The sequence below is a fragment of the Argiope bruennichi genome, chromosome 2 (genome assembly GCF_947563725.1).
Source record: "Argiope bruennichi chromosome 2, qqArgBrue1.1, whole genome shotgun sequence".
Taxonomy (NCBI): domain Eukaryota; kingdom Metazoa; phylum Arthropoda; class Arachnida; order Araneae; family Araneidae; genus Argiope; species Argiope bruennichi.
Window position 1 is genome coordinate 20,880,624 of NC_079152.1, and position 23,786 is coordinate 20,904,409.

General features: G+C 26.1%; 1 protein-coding gene across 8 annotated transcripts in view; it reads right to left on the minus strand.

Annotated features, from left to right (window-relative positions):
- Positions 1 to 418: 418 nt before the first annotated feature.
- LOC129959897 (CREB-regulated transcription coactivator 1-like) overlaps positions 419 to 23,786 on the minus strand; it is a 42,122-nt gene continuing 18,754 nt past the window's right edge. Inside the window, exons 8-14 of one of the 8 annotated variants that reach the window (XM_056072845.1) lie at positions 23,460 to 23,686; positions 18,656 to 18,840; positions 13,343 to 13,456; positions 12,508 to 12,753; positions 8,633 to 8,969; positions 7,160 to 7,210; positions 419 to 3,446 (exon numbers count right to left, since the gene is read on the minus strand). In XM_056072845.1, the coding sequence (XP_055928820.1) occupies positions 3,217 to 3,446; positions 7,160 to 7,210; positions 8,633 to 8,969; positions 12,508 to 12,753; positions 13,343 to 13,456; positions 18,656 to 18,840; positions 23,460 to 23,686 (1,390 nt within the window). In that variant the 3' untranslated portion in view covers positions 419 to 3,216. Of the gene's footprint in view, positions 3,447 to 7,159; positions 7,211 to 8,632; positions 8,970 to 12,507; positions 12,754 to 13,342; positions 13,508 to 18,559; positions 18,841 to 23,459; positions 23,687 to 23,786 lie in introns of all 8 variants that reach the window. The other 7 variants (XM_056072836.1, XM_056072820.1, XM_056072806.1 and 4 more) reach the window with 7 other exon arrangements.

Below are 23,786 nucleotides of genomic sequence, written 5' to 3' on the forward strand. Positions count from 1 at the left end.
TATTAAAAATGAAATCATTTATTATTTGTTCTATTTATTCGATCAATTTCAAAATTATTTTTAAAGGAACAATTACTATAAGTAAAGAAAATAAACTATTTTTAGAAAACTTATTATTAGATATAAAGAATATTATAACTGCTTTTTAATAAATAAACTAAAGAATGATTCAAAAATTTTAAATACAAATTAATTGTTCCCTAAATTTTTCATGCATTTATCATTTACATTTTTCAAAAAATCAAAATATCAACCTTTTTCATATTAGATTTAATCTGGTGTTACTTATAAAGAATAACAAAAGTAAGACAAAAATTACAAATTTTCTTTTAGATTTAAAAAAAATAGTAGTGCTATGAGGTCATAATTCAGTATATTATGACTGAAACATTTTGTAGAAAAATAATAAATGTTAAAATATGTTAGACAGAATAGTAGAATTAAAGTTAGAACAGTCAATAATATACAACATCAAATATATTTTGGAGAGAAATGAAAATCAATAATACAATTTTCATCTAAAAAAGTACCTTCATAATCAAGAAATTCATAAATTAAAAGTTTCCTTTTGATTTCAAATACTTTTTAACAATATTATAATAATAAGCAAACAAATTTTAAAACATTCACGAAAAATTAACTTTATTTTTTCATTTCAAATAACAATATGACAAATAATTTTCAACAATTCATATATTATGTACATATAAAAGTACTCCATAACACTAAATAAAGTTGGTACATATTTCAAACAAAATTCAAATAATTTGGCACATTGCATGTGTGGAATTATGCAGTAGAGACAAAACTTAATTCCTCTGAAAATTAAACTGCTGCTCAGTGATCATGAGAATAAGCATTTAAAAAATGCCAGATATATGAAAAGTTTGGAATTGGCTTTTATTAAATTTAATGAAAGTATAAACAATTAAAAATAATATTACTAAGCAACTTCAAAATAATCAAACAAATAGAAATAGCATTACACGTGTACAATAGATTTTAAAAAGTGGGCACAAGAAAGTGGTTGTCAAACTGCATTTTTAAAATGCTGCTAAGAGTGAAGTATCAAATAATATTTCACAAGTATAAAAACTGCATTTAGATACCATCTAAAGATTTTTGAGTCAGCATATTAAAGAGTGTAATAATCAGTAAATGCAGAATTAAAAATATAATGTCATATGTATATATATATATATATATGTATGTATATATATTCTGGATAAGAAAAATTTCAAAATATATACAAGTGCTTCAATTTGAAGCACATTTCAGTGAATCAAAGGCAAACATCAATAATGGTCTAATGATTTTAAAAACTTAAATATCAGGGTTGGAAAATTATTTATAATTCTTAAAAGTGGGAAATGTAAACATTCTTGACAAATCTTGAAACCACAGAAAAATTCTTTTAGTAGCAGATCTTTCAATTAAAAAAAAATACAATGTGAAAAAAAAAATCATTACTTGCAACATTAAAAAGCCTAAAAGTATAAATAAAGTCATATATCTAATTTAATTCAAGAAGAAAAAAAAAGGCCTTCACTTTAATGACAAAATTAATTATTTTGGAAAATAGGAAAAAAATTTAGGTTAAAGAAATTGTGCAACAATTTTTTACGAGAATTATGTGAATAACGCACTATTAATTGTTTTTCATCTGCACAATGAAAAAAATGTATTTAAAAATAATGCTAATGGGTATTCTTCGGCATTTTTCATGTTTCTAAAATTGAAAAAAAATTTTAATCAAATCAACTGTATTATGTTAGTTCAAATCATTAGTCATACTGATAATCAAAGTTTCAAAACTTATTTGTGTTAAAGTCAACTGACTTTTTTCCAAATTACAAAGATCATTCTTTAAAAATTGATGAAGAGTTATTCGTTTCTCTTCCGGGAAAAAAAAAAAGACATGGGCATGGAATAAGTTTTTCAAAAGGCATGGATAAATAAAAATACTTTATTTCAAAGGGCAGGGAAAAAAATCTAAAACATAAGTGTGTGTTAGCATCAGAGGTGTCAGATTTTTGTATGATTTTTTATCAGAGATGTCAGTAAGCACCATCTTTAACAGCTTCAAGTATAGAAATATATTTCTGAAAATCAACACTTTTTGTGAATATTTATGATGTCTTATCAAAATATTATAAGACATTTAAAGGGTTTTTTTATTGATACATTTTTTTTTATTTGCTTAAATTACTAAGTTCAAAAAATTTCAATTTTCAAAAAAACTAAAAGAATTGTAATTGCAAAATTCTTTCCCGCCCATTTTTAATAAACTTAAGAACAATTTGACTTTAAAAACATTTAAAATCCAAAATCTTATATTGCATACATCATTATGAATAAGCTAATATCAACAAAGAAACATGAAAAATCTAATAAAATACTGAGGACATAGCAGGGACATGATTAATTACTTCTTATTTCCAACCATGATAACATTTATCATTGAACAAGATGCAAAATCACATGCAGTAAAGATAATTTGATTTCTTCTCCTTTTTAAATTTTTTTTTAGAATAGATTGCTGTACTGATATCACAAAACCATGCATAAACATAAAACTTACATGAGCAAATAGAAATATTTTAAAAACAAAAGTCAAACACCATACACTACAATAAAATGGGACATGACATGCTTAATTACAGATGGAATTTGATTTCACCTGAACACACATTAAATTTGTACAAATCAGTCCACTATACAGTATGTTTCGAGGCCATTTCATGGTTCTGTTAATAGTTACATAATACTAGCAACTGCAGGTTGTCAATCATACCATCAACTTTGTGTTTTATAATTAACGATCAAATGATCTACAACTTTACAGATATGTACACGTGCCATTACTTGGCAATTGGCTTTAGTAGATTTTCTGGGTGACATTTACAGCTTTTCACTCTATGAGTGATAAAAGATTCTGTACAGGTTACAAGTAAGAATAAGATGCTTTGTTAGGTCACTTTTGTTTTGTTTCAACATGAGTAAAAATGCTTTTTTTTTAGTGTTTTTATATCATTTTTAAAGAATGGAAGATGAAAATGCATTTATAGATTATCACGTTGTTATGTTGGAGATATTAATGTAATGAGTGAAACACAGAAACACAGTTTTGTTTGGGGTTTTCTTTTGTCAGAGAGTAAAAATACAAAAAGAAAAAATAAACACTTCCCATACTTAGCTCCATTAAAGCTCTTATCACTATGAACCTTCAAGGTGAAATGAGTCTTCTGCTGTAGGGTCACTGACCACGGGCATATCTGGATCTGTTAATATTTGTAATCCATCAAAGTCAATGGGTCCTAGTCCTGCCCTTAAAGCTTCTTCATGTGTAAAGAACTCTGAATCAAATGAACCACACATGTTTGATATTGCACACCCTAATTCTTTAGCAAAGTCCTGTCTTAGAATGGGCTCATCACCACTTGGTGCTGAAATAAAAATAAAAAATAAAATTTTAATTATATTTACAATATGATTATATAAAGATGATGGTCAAAGATGCAAATGCTCACAAGATTTCTCAACACAAGTCAATTTGTTTCTTAATACCCTATATTTAATTATCCTGGTTCGTTATTTTACTTAACAAGAAAAATTTATTATATGTCCAATAAGCACCAAATGCTAAAGAAAAAAATATTATAATAATTTAAAATATGTATTCATCATTCTATTAAAGAGAAGTATCTTTAAATGAAATTTGAGCTTCTTGAGTACTCAAGTCATAAGTGACTAAATGAAGAAATAAATCCAATTTTTTCTAATTGATTAAAAAATTATATATCGACAAATCGCACACTATCAACTTAAGATCCAAGTAATCAAAGACATCTTAATAAGGATGAGTAAGATCTTGTACTTATCATTAAATAAACATTTATTTCCAAAATGTATAATGTAATTTAATACCCCCCCCCCCATTCAATAAAAATAAAACCAACATTTTTAAAAGAAAATAAAAGAGTAAAAACACTACGTAACCTCACATCTTAAAATAACACAGTGGTGAACAAAAATTCAATCCTATATTATGGTTACTTTATTAATGAATTAGCTTAGGTGGCTCCACTAGATTTCTATCTCAATACAAAGCCATTCTTATATATAGAAAGTATACATATGCAAATATAAAATATTAAATAGATATCAATAAAATATTATTATAAAGTATGAATAGTTTAAATAAAATTTTATTTATAATATTACATCAATATCTTCTAACAACTGATTGATGAAGTATACTATATAATTTATTATATACGACTAATTAAAAAGTAAAATATAAGGAAATGACAAAACACATTATTTTGATGTATATAAATATATATTGTTATTTGCCTGAACAATAATATAACATACATTTTTAAAACAGCATAAAAATCTTAATCAAAAATCCACAAGTTATATTCTTTAAAGATTAGATTTTGCACATTTTTGAAACAAAAAATTGAACTTCATAAAATAAAGAAATGTGACCAACAAACGAGAAGGAAAATAAAGGATTAATTGCACAATTAAATGAATAAATTTATACAAAAAATACTTCAGACTCTAAAATATATAATAGAATTACTATGCATAAGAAAATGAATCAAGAAGGATAAATTTCACTTTGAAATGTTTCCTTAGAATAATGTCTGAAAAAACTTTAAAATGTCTAAAATTAGGAAAGATTTCAGCAAAGCAATTTTCAACATCACTGGAGTTAATTGAGACTTTTTTAATTTTCTTTTCACAGGTTGTTGATGGATTCTACTCCTCTGGTATCTCAAATCTGTTAGATCAGCTAACAGATACCTTTCCAATATAACATTCATATTGGAATGAATCATTCCAGCCTCAAAACTTTATCAAAAATCGCCTTCAAGAAGGAATTTAAACTTGGTTATCTAACTTCAGAAATTATCGGAGATGATTATTTATGTCAAGAAATGTTCATAACTAATATCAATAAGCTCAGAGTAATCAAAACAGGTGTTAATATGCAATTCCTAAACAACAGCTACCATTTCTATATGATTGACAACATCCAATCTTGAGTAAATCAACTTCCTTAGTTCACTTCTATAAGGGTGGCAATACTTCTTTTAAACCAATTGAATTCAAACAGAATTTTGAATTCTGCAGTAGCCATATGGATCATTTTAACAAAAAACTTTAGAGCCCTTATTCAAAAAGGATTGATCCTTGAATTATTTAGTCTCTAATTCATATTTTAATTTCATTTCATTCATAACTTAAAGAATTTTAAGACTTTTAGAACTTCTACTTTTTAAAACAAACTTTCAATATTATTAAGAGGGATAGCACAAAATAAATAACTCATTAAGAAAAGCAATTTGGTATGGAATGAAATATCTACCTGAGAATCAAATGTTCTAATTATAAAAAGATGGATAAAAACTTACTTAGAACAAGGCAGTTGACTATGTTTGAATATTAATAGAATATAATCGAAACTAAGAACAGTAAATTTTGGTCAGGAAAAAACATTTTAAAAACATATTTTATGCTCTCCTGATTTTTCATAGAGTGAAAATTTCTACAAACATCACTTTCATATTATGCTAGTTCGTCTATTATAGTAAAGTCATCAAATAGCATTCTCACACACTGCAAAATTTAATTTCATGTTCAAATAAAGTGCAGATCATAAATTTAAACAATTGAATCAATTGCAAACCTTGCATTCTTTGCCCTCCCCCCCCCCCCCTCATAACACTAATTGCAATCCTTTTCTTGGATTAAATGTTATTTTTTATTTATTTATTTTGGCAATATAATCTATATTTTACACTAGAATTTCCTTATGAATTGCCTTATACAGTTTTTCATTAAATCTTAAATTGTGCCTGTTTTTTAATAACGTAAATTATGATTTTATGAATTTATATGTATATCTATTTTAAATATTTATTACATTATTTTTATAAGTAAATAAATATGCACATTAGTACATAGGAAAAATTTCATGCCATAAAAAATATATGATGTATATATAAAATATTCTTTTCAAATTTTCACAGTATCCGATTTTGATAACTTGGGATTATTAAGTAAATGCCTGAAAAACAATTTTTCCACCCTTTTTGTAGCATGTATCTTTTTGACACCTATAAACTAATCAATTGCATTTTTCTCAACCAAAAAAAAAATGTGTATAAACTGTAAAAACAGCATAAGATTTTAGATGACAAGTAAATACATAAATATAACAAAATATTGTTATATTTATTGCGGGACTGTATCACCACTTGATCAGATTTCATTAATTTCCAAGTCAACTAAGAAATCTGATATGTTTTAATACAAGCTAAAAAATTTTAAAAATTAATGCATTTACCTCAAGAAAATTTGTTTTTAATTCTTACATTACCTTTGATTTTCACTATTTATGCCCATTAATAAATTGAAAAATAAAACAACCCAACCTCCAATTGAAAAAAAAAATATATATTTTAGTAAGATTATAACTTGGAATAAATATTTATTAGAAGAAATTATTTTTAACTTAGTTTTTCCCTTAGAGACATATAAAAAAAAATCACAAAATATCTGCATACAAAAAAACAATTAAAACATACAAAAACAATTGCATACACAGTCTATATTAACACAGTTTCAATGTTTAAATGCACAAACCTAAGGAGAGGACAAAGCTTATTTGTTTTCATCAAAAGAATACAAATTTCATAAATAAATCTCTTCCATATAAAGAATAAATACAGAAAGATGAAATTAAAAAAATAAAAACAGTTTCAGATGTAGACATGCATATTACAGCAGGAATTAGCAACTGTTAAAATTCATGACACTAGCATTTCAAAAGAAACACAACACTGTCAAACAATGCTTGGTAAATAGACTATAAAGCATTAATTCTTGCAACAAACCCATAAAACACAGACAATAACATGACCAAAAAATGCAAGAACACTAAACCCATTTCAATTTTTTCCAAAATACTGAAAACTGCATCAAATAATAAGGGCCACTCATGAAGCTACATGACAAGGGACTATGCAAACTGAATTAATGCACAATTTCATTGCTAAAAAAGCAGGTTAATTTTGCTGATTCTAATTATCTACATGTGCAGTGTTTGTTTCTCTGCTTAAAATGGATATAAAATTTAACTCACAAGCCTCAAGTCTTCCTCTCAATTCATATTCAGGATCACTTGAAAGTTCTCCTGAAAAGCAAGGGATTAGAGCTTTTGCCACACATATAAAGCTTCTTTGTATCCCAATTTTATTTTTAATTCAGAAAAATTTTCTTCACAACTTTTTTAAAACATTTATTTAAAAAGAATGAATATATTTCTGCTTCAAAAGATATATGTCAATTTAAACTTTACACAAAATTAATAAATTCAAAACTTAAATATGATTAAAAAAAGGATTTTGAGAGTGAAAGAAAAGTTGATGTACATAGTACAAAAATTAAATAAAAATTCAAATGTGAAAACTTTTTTTTTCACAATTTAACATTTTCAATTCTACAATTTCCATTTTTTCTATAATGTTATGCTATTGAAACTGAGTAAATATTCATTTATAACTTAATATTTCTCATAATTTACATTCAATCAAAAGCAAGTTGATCTGTATAGAAAGCAGCCTTAATATAAAAGTTCACAAACATTATAATATCTGCAATTGTGGTTTACAGGTTTGAGAAGTCAAGAAGGATAACCTAAATACTTATAATTCATAGCAATTCCTCTGACAGAATAGATGTTGGAAATCTAACAATCCAAAGAAAGCACTAAGATAAGCTATTTATTTAGAATCGGATTATAGATTGTAGGCAAATAAGACTCAAATTTTTCAGGAAAAAAATCAGCCTATTTCTCCAAAAGTAAATTATTTTTAAAGAATATCCTGCTCTAAGAAGAAATGCAATATTTAATAATGGTTCTTCTCATCATATTGATTAACAACAAAAAATCTATAAGAAATTAAATGAAAAACAAGCTAAATTCATTGATGCACCAATTACTGATGTTTTTATTCTTCCCCGACAATTCTTTATTTCCAAGTAACATCTGTTTTCTTTTGTAAAATAACAAGAATATGATGTCAAAAACTAATATACAGATCAAATAATTTACTTGCAGTTGGTAAATTATCCATTAAATTGAAACAGATAAAAAGCTGCTTTTGAATATTTCTATTTTGCCTTATAAAATGTCTTATATCAGGAAAGATTAAATATCAAACCATATATCAAAACAATAAAAGATCACCTAGTGAGATAAATTGACAATATATATGTAATTTAGAGAAGCAAAACATCATATAATAAACATAATATTTTAAAATCTGAATTCTTTTGCACTGACTTTAAGCAACAAATTCAGAAAAAGATGACAGAAAATCAGAGAAATGTTCTCGCACACAAAAATAAATTCTGTATTTTCAAAGGAATTTGACTAAAAATGTATCAGCTTTAGAGAATATGTAAAGTTTTAAGAAACACAGAATTGATTTAATACCCACATTAAAAGTTCAAAACATGGAATAGGAAAAATGTTGATATTATTTTTAAAATTTTGTCATTCAATCTGAAATAGTTCACAGATAATAAAAAATAAATAAGTAATAAGCCCCACCTGTTAAAATTATATCTGGAATACTAGTTGGAGTTTGAGGTGTCTGTGGTGTTGTTTGATGACTTGAAATAACACTAGATTTAGTGTAAAGAGTAGGTGACTGTAACTGTGGATCTGATCCAAGTGATGTTATAGAGTACAACATAGTATTGTCCATTTCTTGAGTAGTGTTCAGACCTGGTGAAAGTTGACTGGAAAATTGAAGTCCACTCTGATTCAGAAGAGAAATATCACCATCAGATGGACCTCCACCTCCACCACTATCTACCGTAGCCAGAAACATGGCAGTATTATTATGTGAGCCAACGTTGTTTGAGTTGGAGCAATTGTCTGACATCTGAAAAATATAGAGTTATAAAAACCAGCACAGTAACAAAAACTGTAATAGCTAATTTTTCATTCATGTTTAACAATAATGATACAATTCATTGTTTTGAAACTCTTAATGTAATCTTTTATATTCAAAAACCAATAGGTTTATAATGCAAATGAAGTTTTTATTGATTACTCTAACTTTCCTAAAACTATAGGTTCCATTTAAGAATTTTGTGGACATAAGGATAAATAACATAGGAAAAATCAATTTTCAGATATCAAATCTTCTTTTTAATTCTAATACATTTATGAAGAAATGCATAGTGATCAATTAAAGATGTACGAGAATTATTTTGAATTGAATATTTATGCTATTTTCTTTCAGCAGTACTAAAAAAACTTCTTAAGAAGCCAATGTTTACAACATTCAAAACCTTTTTGTGAAACGGTCATGTAAAGAATTTAAAAACTGAAAATAATTCGATATTCTCCAGCATTATCAACAACTATCATTGATGTAATCAGAAAATTTCAAATTGGTTTGTCACAAACAGTTGAGAATCATATAATGTAAGGAATTTTGAGTTTTCAATTAACCATGAGCCTTACCTACCAACAGTATAATAAAGTTTAACACACATTCAGCTACAAATTTTGGGGATAATTTTGATTTATTGATATGTAACAAAAGGAAACAACAATTTTAAAGGTTCCAAATGCATGTTTTAACAACATTGTAGAATAAAGTTGATTAAAAACATTTTAACCTTTATGAGAGGGAAAAATAATAAACAGTTCTTTCACAAGATATTCTTTTCACAGTTTCTAGAAAGGTTATCACCCATAACTATACAATTATATCATTAATTCTAGGAAAATTTCAAGAGATAGTTACAGAAGCAAGAATTATAATGGTTGTATTTATCTAAATTCAAGAACAAATTAACTTAGTTATGTATATGATAAAAGACAATAATTCAACATATGCAGCAGTGATAAAAACTAAAAATAATTGAAATAAAACGAAATCAAAAATTTCTATCTAGAAAATGTGTTAATCAATCAAACTGTTTCTGAGATTATTCTATGCCTTTAAAAGCATTGTATAAGAATCAAAATACAGAGAAATTTTCTTTTAACACAAAAATATAACCAAAAGCAAATCAAAATAATTTTACAAAATAAAGTAATAATTTTAAAAATAATCTGATAGATTTAAAAATTTAAATTCAGTTGTATTATTTTCATCATGAAAAGAAACAATAATATAAGTTTTACAGTCTAATTGCAATGAAAATGCTAAGCCAAATGCAATTACATTTTATATATATATAAATTAAATAACAAAGAATCAATTTATATTTTTTTTAAAATAAAGCTTATATTTTTGTAACTAGTGCTAAAAGTAATGCTGCAAGCTAAATTTAGGCAGCAAAATAGGTATAATTAAAAAAAAGGGGGAAAAAAGAATATTTTAATGAATGTTCAATTCTTAATAGACATTTAAAACAAAAAGATTGTCTTAGCAGTTATATTTATTTTTGCTTTTTAAATATTACAAATTACCTTTTATAAAGTAGTGTGGATGTAAGTATTGACAAAAAGTTTTGTTCACCAATCTTAATTTTTATGATTTTTACATTGGAGCGATGTCCAACAAGAATCGAGAGGCAAGTTTTCAAAATTCTCAGGACCACAGTCCAGGAAATAAAAAAAGTAGGGGATATCAGAAAGGTGTGTAAAAGTCCCACTTTACAACTGAGCTCTCTCTGACTCTACATTTTAATCATAATCATCGTGGAATTATTTATTTTCATTCATATGCAACAATGAAATATACAATTACATTTATTTTAAATACAAATAATGCATTATCCCAATAAAAACACATGGGATTCATATCTATTTTTCTCCAATAAACATTCTAAGCTTTTCAAACTTAAGAATAATGATAAGACTGTTATTTATTTAATAAATTTAAAAGGTTGTTAGTTAAATATTTAAAAACATTAAATAAACAAAAATGTTATTAAAAATGCTTTAAAATATTAAAGAGAGAGCAAAGAACAAATTGCATATGATTCTACCAAATTTTAAATTCAGAATTATATAACATTAAATAAAATAAGTATGTAATTTAATTACAGCAAAAAAAAATTAAATTATAATTTGTTAAAAGATATATATTACTATAGTTTAACTAGGTTTTTTTAATCAATGTAAAATTCTAGATATTTGACACAATAAACATTTGAAAAGAACCATAAAATAGTATTATATAGAGAAAATGTAACCACATTTAAGTAAAGATTTATTTTTAAAGAAATATGAAAATGCTATCTTAAAGTTGTGAAAGAAGAAAAAAAGTGTAACAAAATTTTACATTTTTTAACAACTCTTAAAAAAATAGTCAACTGAAGCATGCTAATTCATGGTTTTTAAAGAAATATTAATTGATTGATTTTCTAAAATTCACAAAAGAAAAACAAGAATTTTTTTTAGTGAAAATTCTAAAAGAATAAGAAAGAATTGCAGTTAGCAACTTAATTAGAGGAGAAGATAAATAAGAAGCATTCTTATAACAAATTTCTTTAAATATATATATTTTTTTAATCTCTTTTTAAGAAATAAGAAGAAAAAGATGTGGCTGGAGCAAATAAGCAAGCTAGGCTAAGCATGCAAACAGCAGATGCTTCTATAGTAGAACTATTCCCAGATTCATTTTACTAATGCAAAGTAATTAACAAAATAATATATTAAATACTTTTCACTCAATTAAAAAATTTCAATTACATTAAATTTAAAATTTTTATTCTCACTTATTAACGAAAATGTAAATTAAGATTTTTGTAATAAGATATATTATTCATTTATTACTAACTTATGTGATACTAATATTAACTAAATGAATATAAGGATGTTTTCACAATGTAAGCAAATTATTGATTATTTAAAAAGAAAAAAATTACGGATAAAATTTTTTCTCCCTATCTATACTAAGTATGTTCACTCAATATTTTATTCCCCTTTCAATTTATATTCAATGGAAGACAAGCATGTAAGTAATCTTTACATTTAGAAATTAAACTATTCATTTTCCAAGTGTTATTCACTTTGATAATGTTGATTGTTGATAAGGTTATCAGTGATTCACACATCTAGTGATTACATCTTTACACTTTTAATGAACAAAAAATCTTTATCAACTTTACTTCACTACCAAATAAAAAAGGATTTTTAGATTTTGGATATGCATAAACATTTGCTGCACTATTTTCTCAATTAACTATTTTAGTACCAGAAATTGTAGTGAAAAAACCATAAATTTTGAAATTTCAAGTTAGAAGAAAGGAATGAATCGTCAATAAAATATTTGTATCTGCTTTTTTTTAAGGTTTTATTGCTTTTTTTAAAAAGTTTTTCTATAGTTTCAGAATTACAAACAAGACTATAAATAAATATAATAAATAAAAATTGAATAGTTCTACTATAGATAATAGAGCTGTTTGAATTCCTTTGTTATGATTGCAATCAATTAGTTGAAGCCAGAGAGAAGTTACCATGAAGAAGCATTCACACAGTTGTAGGTCACCCACCATCTTGAACTGTTCAAGTTGATGCTGAAGAGCATTGGTTTGCTGGTGTTGAACATAATAATTTGAATCTGTATAAGCATTGTTGCTTAAGGTATTATTAGAACCAAGACCAGGTGAGCTAGATGGCGAAAGGCTATGAGAGACTGGAGATGTTGGAGCACTACAAGAATGATCTGCTGGACTAGTACTTCGGTATGAGCCCATTGGCAACTAAAAATATGGAGATTCTTTTTTAAGATTATCATATTAAATAAAAGTAAGCTTCATAAGACAACAATACAAAAGTAATATTAGAATTGAATACTACTTTTTTAAGAAAATATTTGAATTTTAAAGAAACCTTGATATTTTATCAGAATGAACAAAGAATAAACCAAAACCCTCAAAAACAAAGAAACCTCAAAAACATTCATAATTTTAATTTATTTTGCAGGTTATTTTAGCCCAAAAAAATTAGAATATTATTCTAGCATTTGGTATTAAAATGCAAAAAGGAAAATAATTTAATATCTAAGATACAAATGACAGAATAAATATTTTGAATATATACATATATATAACACCATTATATAATTTGTTTTCATTCAATTTTGTTAGTTTGATAAAAAGTGAAAAAATTTTAAATAAGAACTAAATATGTCTGAGTAATAATACTTCATCCCTTCAATTCAATGATTTTCATTTTATTCCCTAAAAAAAGATAAGTTTTGTTGCCTAAATAAACATAATTTCCCTTCCAAAATTTCATAATCGAAAAATATATTTTAAAAATAATTAACAGATAAATTAATTGAATTACCTGGGGTAAAGTTGGAGAAGTTGGTGTAGTTGGCTCATAACCAAATGTTTGAGCATTTTTTGTTTGTGAAGATGGCTGCTGCTGCTGCTGAGGATATATTCCAAACTGTGGCGTCTGCTGGGGATAAGTTTCAAGTGAGAGAGCGTTGGTATCCATTGTCAAGCCCTAATGAAACAGCCATGAAGCAGAAAAAAAAGAGAGCGTACAGAAAAACAGAATGAAAAGCAACTACAGAAGACCAACTAAAAAGTATGCAAAGAAGAATTCAAAAAGCAAATAAACAAGATAAACTTAAAAAAATATATCTTCTAAGTGCATTAAAGGATGAATACTAGAATCACTATCTTTTCTTAAAATTAAATATCTAAAGAACAGCTTTGAATGAAAATATATTCATGCATAAGGAATAAAACTAGAAGTCTCATAAAAGAAAAAATTATTTAAAATACTACTAAAATTTTTATATAAAGGTTGAAAGGGTTCAAAGTAGTTCAAGAAAAATTTCTATTTACAGTAGACTTACTTTATAAAGTAACTTGAAAATAAAATTAGTAATTCTGATTAGTAAATAAGATCCATTCAAAAAAAATCCCACTACAAATACAGTGTAAAGAATTTTGATAACATTATTTCATGAAAACCATTTTCTGCAAGTACCAGTTCTTATAGAAATGAAAAAAAAAAAATGCTATAAAATGGGTTATTATAAAGGAAGTCTACTATATAAATAATTAATTTAATTTAAAAATTATTTTAATCTTTTCACTTAATCAAGCACGAAAATTTCAAACAAACAAGGTGAATTTTACCAATATATGAATACTTAAAAATGCAGCAGTTTAACTCAGTCTCAACAATTATCACTTGCTTGATATTAAAAAAAAAACATGCATTTATATTTCCATTCAATCATTTTATACAATTTTTATTTCAATTTCTATAATAATTTCATCAAATAAGAATTCAGGATTACATGGAATAAGAAAACTAAAAATAATTACATGGAGTAAGACACTTTCAGATTTCTGCACTTTTGAGTTAAATTCCTCTCAATACAAAAATGTTAGAAGTTCATTATTAAAAATACATCTTTAAATATAAAGAACTTGCCTTAAAAATACTGGCTTAGCTTCGTTAAGTTCAATTTTGTTACATTACTATCTCATTTTGAAGCAAAATTATATCTACTTTATAATAGAATCCATATTTTGAGCTGTGGTTAGATAATGAGAATTACACTGAAACAGGTATCTCTATATTCCTAATACTAATAGAAAAAAACTATACTAATAGAATAATTGATACTTGGCAGATTTAGCATATACCAATGGCACACCTCTCCTCTAAACACACGGCAGATTATCCCTGATCTTTCATGATATCTAATTTAAAATTTTTGTCCCAAATCTGGGACTGTTTTCAGTCGCCATTCCCCTAAAAGGTGTTGTAAAGTTAGTAAAGATGAGTGCCATTGCACCAACTGTTTCCTCACAATGTGACAAAATGCTATAAAGAGACAAAATTAATCCTGTTTAGTAGAAATTGATTAATTATTTGATATTGCTCAAGATAATAATAAGTAATTACAACACTTTGAGCTACACTCTTTTTGTCGAATTTCATCGGCACTTCCTATGTTATCTAACTACTTGGTTAACAGCTAACTTCTCTATTGGTTTCATCCCCATACTTTGAATCACCTAGCACAAATCCAACAACTTTCAGGATTTCATATTCCATTCCCCATTATTACTACAGTGACAAAAGAAGTTTCTTCATTTCAAGATTTTTATTGCCACAACCCAAAATACAAAAACCTTTTATGTGTGTGTGTCTAAATGGAAAGATAATGCATAGCATTTCTTGTTTTCCTCCATAGATTTTCTCCCTTCCAAAGGAATAGGACTATATAACCTTAATAGGCTTTTCATATTTTTAAATGCATGAAAATTAAATGAATTTCACATAGAGTATAATTAAACTACTATCAAAGGATTGATGTGTGCTGATTAAAAAGGTGTGCATATTACAAAATAAAAGCAAAAGTAAAGGTTCTCCCCATGTTAATACATAAAGAAAGCGGTGTTTTATCACGACTTTAAAAATGCCAAAAATAAGTGAATGAAAGATTAGTTAAAAACAATAAAATTGGTCCAAATTCAATTACAATAGAAAATATTGTTAAAAGTTGTGGTTAAAAAAATTTTTGAAAGAGTTATCAAATAAAATCTTCATTGCAACTAAATTAGCATTGATAAAATAAAAGTTGCTCTTGAAGACAGAATATAAATTATTTTAAAAGTTACAAGGAATATATATAATATATATATGAACAAGACCATAGATGGGCTTGGTTGTTATTTAATTAAATATTTTAAGAATTGACAAATTATGAAAACTGAAAGTACAATTGACCTAAAAATCAACCATGGAATGATATGTACCAATTTCAAGTCATTACTGCTCATTGTTTAGGAAACATTCTAATGACAGAGACAGAAAAATGGACATTTGCAGTTTCTAATTTATATTAATTAATATAAAGTGGATTAATTAATTACACAATTTATATAAATATTAAAGAAACAAATAAAAATCCAGAACAAAAGGTTCTAATGAAAGATTTTTTTATGGCTACAAAGTAAAGACATGTTGAAATGCTCAAAATATTTCATGACAAACAAACATTTTTCCTCATAATTTTTAACTTTTCAAAATTTTATAAAACTTTTCTTGCAAATCAATCGAGATGAATAGAAAAGCTTTCATAACTATATTTTGATTTACTTTTTTTTTTCCCTCCAATTTTATGCCCTACATTCATAGATTCAAAAAATAAAACAGAGCAACATGCAATGCCACTGTATTGCTGTAGCTATGACGTTTACAATTCCAAGAGTTTTTTAATTGTACAGCAATTTGTATCAATAAATAATAGTTTGATAGTTAGACTTCATAATGAATGTAATATCACATCTTATGAAATTTCAACAATTTTTCATAAGTTATTAAAGATGCGCATGATCTTCCATTATCATGGAAAAACACAACACCTAAATAATTTAACAATTCCAGGCATTTTTCTGCAGTTACTTTATCAAATTTAACTAATTTTTAACAGCAAACATAGGAAGCAATTTAAAAAATACGACAATTTGTTACATCTTTGTACTTCCATTATACTAATGGCACAATTTCTCTTTCAAAAATTCCAGCTTTCTACTTTGTGCTAGCATATCATTCTTTTTCCTTGTGTTTTTCAATCAATGCATTGTCAAACAATCCATTTTTTTTCAACATCATTTATCATTTGTTTTAAAATCAAATAATTTTCAATAGGTTAAGGTTGTAAACTTCAAATCCAATAGTCACTATTCATTGAGTTTCATTCAATTAATATGAAATTAAAATATCAGTAAAACTCCACAAAACATCTGTGAATCATTGAAACATACACTTGGGGGTTTCCTTTGATTATTTCATTCTTTATACATGAAATATAATGATCCAAATAATTAGGGCAATCATCATTAAGGATTAGTTAACTAAATTTCACTGTTTAGAGAAGAAAAAAAAAATCACAATCTCGATTCTCTTTAGTTAAACATCCTTCTGTTACAAATTAAATATTCTCCTTATTCCAAAACATACATATTTCCAATTCAGTACATTACTATTTCAACATATTTTATAAACAAAACAGCATAATGATTGTCACTTCAATTTTTAATTGCATATGACATTCAAAACACTCTACTACTTTGATAATTCATTATAATATTTATTTTTTTATTGGGTTTTATTGTAAATGATATTGCCAACACGAAAAGCAATCAAAAACAACAATGATGGAACTAATTATTTAACATATACTAATACATTTTATAAAACATTTGAGAAATTCAAATTTTGAGGTACATTTTTTTTATACTTCTAGAATATTTAAAATTATTGTGGGAGGGGAGAAAATAGATATTTTGATACTTCCTCACAAAAACAAAAAATTCAAAATGTTCACTAATTGCGAATCTTGCATGGGTAGTGGCAATTATCTGTTGCACAACTTTTAAATGCAAACTTTTTTCCCCCTAAGAAATTTGTATGTAAAACTAAAAAGGCACTTCACAAAAAAAGGACTAGCATGCAAAGCACACAATTAACATTAGTATCACATAAGAAAAGTTTTCATATGTATTAATTAATCACAGCAGAAAATTATTAGCACATAAATGCACAATAGAGGAAGCAAAGAGATAGAACAAGAGATGGATTAGGCAAAAGTATCAGCACAGTGAGAGAAATAATTGAAATTTTGTTAATTTTTGAGAAAAGAAAGCAAATTCAGTGTGCTTGAAAGGAAAAAAAAAAAGTAAAAACTGAAAAGAACATGATTAAGATATAAAAAAATTTTTAAGTGATCAAAAAAAAAATGTTTGTTCTTATTTAAAATGATATATTGTTTATGAAACAAAAATAAAATGAAACATTATAAAGAAAAATTACAAAATAGATGGAAATAATCATGAGGTTTAGTATTAATGAAGGATTAATATAACACACCAGAGTCCAAAAGTTATAAAATGCATGAGGAGAAAAAAAGAATGAAAAGAACTGATAAAATGCATTTAGTTCACATAAAAAGCAACAGATAAATCATGATAGTAAATTACTCGATAATGAATTTTAAATTTCAGATTTAAATGTCATTAATGTTAAGATCTGTTTTAAAAAATTATCTTTAAAACAAAACATATCACCATTAAAATGTATCAGTTTTTTTTTTTTCTTTCTTTTCTTTTTTTTAAACGTTTAATGCTGCATCAAGCCAAGCCAAGTATAATCCAAAAATACTAAAATATTTTGCTTATGAAAATAGGCTGCAAATTATATTAAATAGTAAATCTAAATCAATGCTAACAGAAAGAGCAAAACTTATATTAAGAACAGAAACTAAATTAATTTTAAACATATTTCTATAAGTCTTTCAAAGAAATACAAAAGGGAATTTGTGCTCACTTTTGGACAGAAGTGCCAAAAAAACAAAAAACAAAAATACATAATCACTTTACAACAATAAAAAAGTTGTTTAAATGTATAAATTAATTATAAAGAAAAATATTTTTGAAAGAAAAAAAGACACTGAATTCAATAATGCCTTAACCAAAATGATTATCACTAATAGCAAACAATACTATCCCATCTCTGGTTCCTCTTTACCTCCATATTTATCCAAGAACGATTATGGTGGTGATGGTGGTGGTGGTGTTGTTGCTGTTGATGGTGATGATTATGGCCTTGTGGTTTGTAACGTACTTGATTTTGAAGAACAGTGTGCTGGTATCCATGATGACGTGGACTACCACTTCCTATTACCAAATTTGTTAAATTATGGTGGTGACGTCTTCTAGAAGAGGGAGAAGGGGATGGACCTGGACTTGAATGCCTACTTCCACCACTTGGGGAAGTTGTGATGAGAGTTCCCCCACTCAGGCTAGTACCTGTTAGAATTAAATATGAAGATTAATTAGATGTTTTTGCTTATTAATTAATAGATTTAAAAATGCCTAAGCAAATATTATAAAATATGAAACTGAAAGCAAATATTATATATATATATATATATATATATATATATTATATGGAAGAAGTTATTTATGTTCATGTTAAAGAAAGCAATTCAACTTGTAATCTGCATGGAGATTTTTAACAAATGTTAAACTTTTTTTCAGAAAAAATTAATTTTTAAAATAATAACGTTTAAGCATTTTAAAAAGGTATCTAATCAAATCAGAAATTTCAAGTACAAAGAAATGACCACAAGGAAAGACTGAAAATACAAAAGTGAAATATTTCAAAAAAAGATTGTAACTTTTGCAAACAATGAATAAGTTGATATTAACATTAAAATAAATGAATTAAAATTGTTTGGAAAATCTTGTGCTGCAAATGAATTGTGCAAAATACAATATGATTAATTAATCTAAAATTTCTAGTGAAATTTCTTAAAAAAGAAAAAGAAATATTGCTTTTTAGCAGCCACATACTAATTTTTTATTGCTTTGTGCCTGAGAGATTTATCGCCCTCTACTTTCAAATGTGCTCTTTCAAAGTCAAGTTATCAATAAACTACAAGATGTATCAGCTGTTATCCAGTTAAGAATATCCCCCATATGATCATCAGAGATTAACTAATGAAAAATCACAGTAAAAAATCTCATGGACATTGGCAGAGTGCAAAAGAAATAATATTTATATATTGACTGTCTTTTATGACCATTTGGTTTGATGAGATTAATTCTTGGTAAAATTTCAATTCAATATTTTTTTTTAACTTGGTTTAAAAAAATCTGTTAATAGATTTTTCAGCAAAATATATTTTTATGTTTCAAATTTTGATAGTCATATAATTCATACTATTACAGATGTCTGATGCTGTTCTGTTCATTGTACTTTACATCTTTTTTTTAATTTCCTATCAGCTCCCATAGAGTTTGCAATTTAAATTAAAGTGGTATGATTAAATTTCAATTCATAAAAAAGCTGCTCTGCTGGAACTGAATATATATTTTTTTTTTAAATATGAGTTCAAAAAATAGAATTATTCAGCACTGAAGTTTCATGTGCATTACAAGAAGATGTTTAATACTTTAAGCAACATCATAGTACCATTCAAAAAAATTCCTCCAATTCATCATAAAATTCAGCTTTTAGTTTTACTTCCAAAAGGATTTAAATGATATAAATATTTACTTTTGCTTTAGTCAATAAACATACTTTTCAAAAACTTAACAATAAAAAAATTTACACAGTCCTTCATTTATTATGAAATATTCTTGACACTCCAAATTTAAATTTAAAAAACTTATCTTTGGTGACCAGATTTGATTGAGATATGAAGTTTCAAATATCACTGTTTCAGAACTATCAACAATCCCATAATTTTAGATTAATTAGCCTTGAGGACACTCCAAGTACTTTTATACTCTGAGAACACTTCAAGCATATAACTTTTGAGACTATCAATGGAGTATTCTAAAGTCACACATTTTTATTAGATAATAACATTCGAAGTTTAATAGCTCAATCAGTTTTATTCATAATAGAGTGGCCTATTCTTTCTAATAAAATGTTAGTCTCAAAAATATTTTACTATATACGACTCACAGGAATGAGGTCTTGTATGAAAATTTAAAATCCATATCTCATCAGAACATTTATTAATTCAAACTGTATAAAACAAACCATTTTTCCTTTTAAACGTATATACACTTGAAACTAATTATTCATATTATATATATACATAAACCAAGTTTTCCTTAAATACTACAGAACAATTGAATTAATAATCTAGATACTTGAAAGTTCACAAAAGCCATTTTCTTGCAGTTATATTTCTGGAATATATTATTCTTCATATTTCATATTTGTTTAATTTTTTACAGAAGCATTCTGAAATTCTATGACTTTTTTAGATTGCTAAATTATCTAGGTTTCTTGTTTCTATGTTTTTCTATGTTTAGTTTGCAGTAAAATTTAAGCTTTTGAGCTTATTATAACAAATAGCTAATTTTTCCCATGCATGTATAAGGTGCTTGTACAGGTTAAATTTTATTTTTGTGAAACAAACTGTTGGAAATATGCTTAATATATGTTTTGATAAAATTTATTAAAAATATGAACTTAGCTAATATGTTAAGAAATTAGAATCAATGAAAATATAATTTTTGTATTTAAGATGTGAGATTTAAGATATGTAAGATGTGAGATGTGTTGTATTAAGATATATTATTTTTTATATAGTAACACTTTCAAATGTTATAGTGAAAAAATGCTAAAATTTTGCTTATTTTTAATTACAATTTTTATCAGTACAAATCATTCAGATGTAGATTTCCACCCTTAATCTGCTAAATTTTAGGACATTCAATCATTTTTTTTAAATCTTTTTTTTTTTTTTTTTTTTTGTATTGTTATTCACAAATATAAAACACTCTGCTTCATTCAGTTTCAGCAACTCTACCAGTATTCAAGTAACTGCAGTTACTATTCCAATAACGATATTTTGTCTCAATCTTGGAAAATGGACTAACCTATACAGAAGAAAAAGGAAGTGAGCAAAAATGAGGCGAGATTCTGGGAATGGTGATGTTTGGTTTTAAAAGCAATGCCCTTTTATTCCTGAAAGATTTAAAGACAGTGGCATTTTTTAAATGGAAAAATTAAAAAAATTAAAATCCCCTGTACTTTTCCAGGCTTGAAGGAAAATTTCAAAATGCCCTGCCTTTTTCTATTCATAGATGATCTTTAAATTCTCTGTGTTTTCCTGATTTTCCCATTACTGTATTGGATTACAAAATCCGAAAGCATATCATGATACTGTTGTCCCATGTCAGAACAAGTTTGGATTCAACTTGCAGTTATCTCTTCAAAAAACTTGGTCCTAATGATATCTGTAAAATCCCATCAATTGTCACTTTTTCAAGATGCCAAGATAGTTTTTGGATAGCATGAGGAATTTTTGCAGCCCATATTTTACAACTGTGGATGTTACCTCCCCCAATAAGGAAAAAGTGGGCCTTGTCACACCACAGAAGGTACCACGACTAAGAGACATCAATCATCATTCCAGCAAGACACTGAAGTGCAAAAGTTTTAAGAAACCACTGCATCCCTTTCCTGCAATTGGTGCACAAGCTTGATTTTAATTAAGGATAAAGGTGCAAAATCTATTGCAATGTTGTTGTTTTTTTGTACTACGGAATATGTCATAACTAATACACACTACCATGCAATGACTTGACTGATGGATTCCATGACTGTGTTATCCACATTTTCAACACTTGGATTTGCTTTTGTCCTTTAACTTGGAAGAATGCCAAACTGCCCAGTTGTTTCAAATTTCTATATCATCTTACATAAGGCACATGGAGACACTGGGCCTCTTCCTATCCACCTCATACCTTTGTCACTCTTCGCTACTACAGTTGCTGGATCTATTAAAACTAATCTTTTTCTTACAACATAGGTATAATATGCAGAGAATTAACTAATGTCATGCAGAACCCACATTTTGCAAATGATGTTTAACATTTTCAATATATGCAAATAAATACCATTTGTGTTATATTGCCATCTATTGGTAAATTTTGGTACAAATTTTTTTATTTAATAAATGTCAAATGCATTACTTGAATTATTTGTAGCTCAAATGTTATCTCATTTGGACCAATATAATACATTCTAGAACTCTCTGTATTAGGAAATTTATTTCTTACTAACTTCATACATAGAAAGGATAAACTTTTTGTTCCCTTATAAAGAAATTTTCTCTATCCAAAAAGTTTATGAATACTTAAATCAAAACCAATCACTAAAATCCGTTTGAAACACATACTAATCCATTTACAGAAAGAAAAAAAAATTGCAAAACCAAATGCAAATTAAAAATAATGTTGAAAGAAAATATTAACAACTAAAGTGAAAATATTAGAACCTGGATCTCAGCTCATAAGCCCTTTCTAAAATCCAGCATAAAAAATTGTAAATAAAATATGAAGTTAATAGATTTTGCACTTAAAAAATTATGTGGATCATTAAATTTCTAAAAAAAATTATATAAAGAAAACTACGAAAACATTAAATAAATCTTTTAGTTTACAGAAATTTTTTTATTTGGAAATAATTGGAAAAGTAACCAACAGTGAAGGAAAAACAAAATGTAAAATATTTTATATTTTTTAGAAGATTCAAGGCTTAAGAAGAAGAACTAAGTAATTAAAAATGAAAATATGTCCTAAATATTTACATAAAATTAAAACAAGCATCAATTCTGTATTTAAGATAAAGAAATTATTCCTTTAGAAGATCTTTGTTTTAAAAAAGCTAATCTATTTTGATGAAAAATTAAGAAGGGGAAATGCACTGATACAAAATTTTTATGCCATTTAAGAAGATTTTATACTCATTTTATCTAAATTTCATAGAAATAAACAAATTTTGTCCCAAAACATGTCCTATTACTTCTTGTCATGTATTGTTTTAATTTTTGCACAAAGTATTAAAAGATTGCACTGGTTTTAAACTTTCAAAACAAAAATAAAACACATCTTATACTAACCTAGAATGTGAGTTTGATGCTGTAATGATGATGGGGACAAAGTGCTAGTATTAGGTGGAGAATGGGGCATTTGAACACATGAATTCACAAGACCTGTTTGATCCTCTACATCTAAGGGTGTTGTTAATGGAGGTGGAAAATGCAAATTTGTCAAATCAGGTAAGGATCCTGTGTTACTTGAAATTGGCACATGTACAGATCCACTTTCATCTTGAGATGGATATATACTGAAATTACAAACACAATTTATACAAATGAATCTTGACTCTCACAAACAGCTTACACACAAAATTATATATAAATATTATTAACTAAATGCTACTGTTC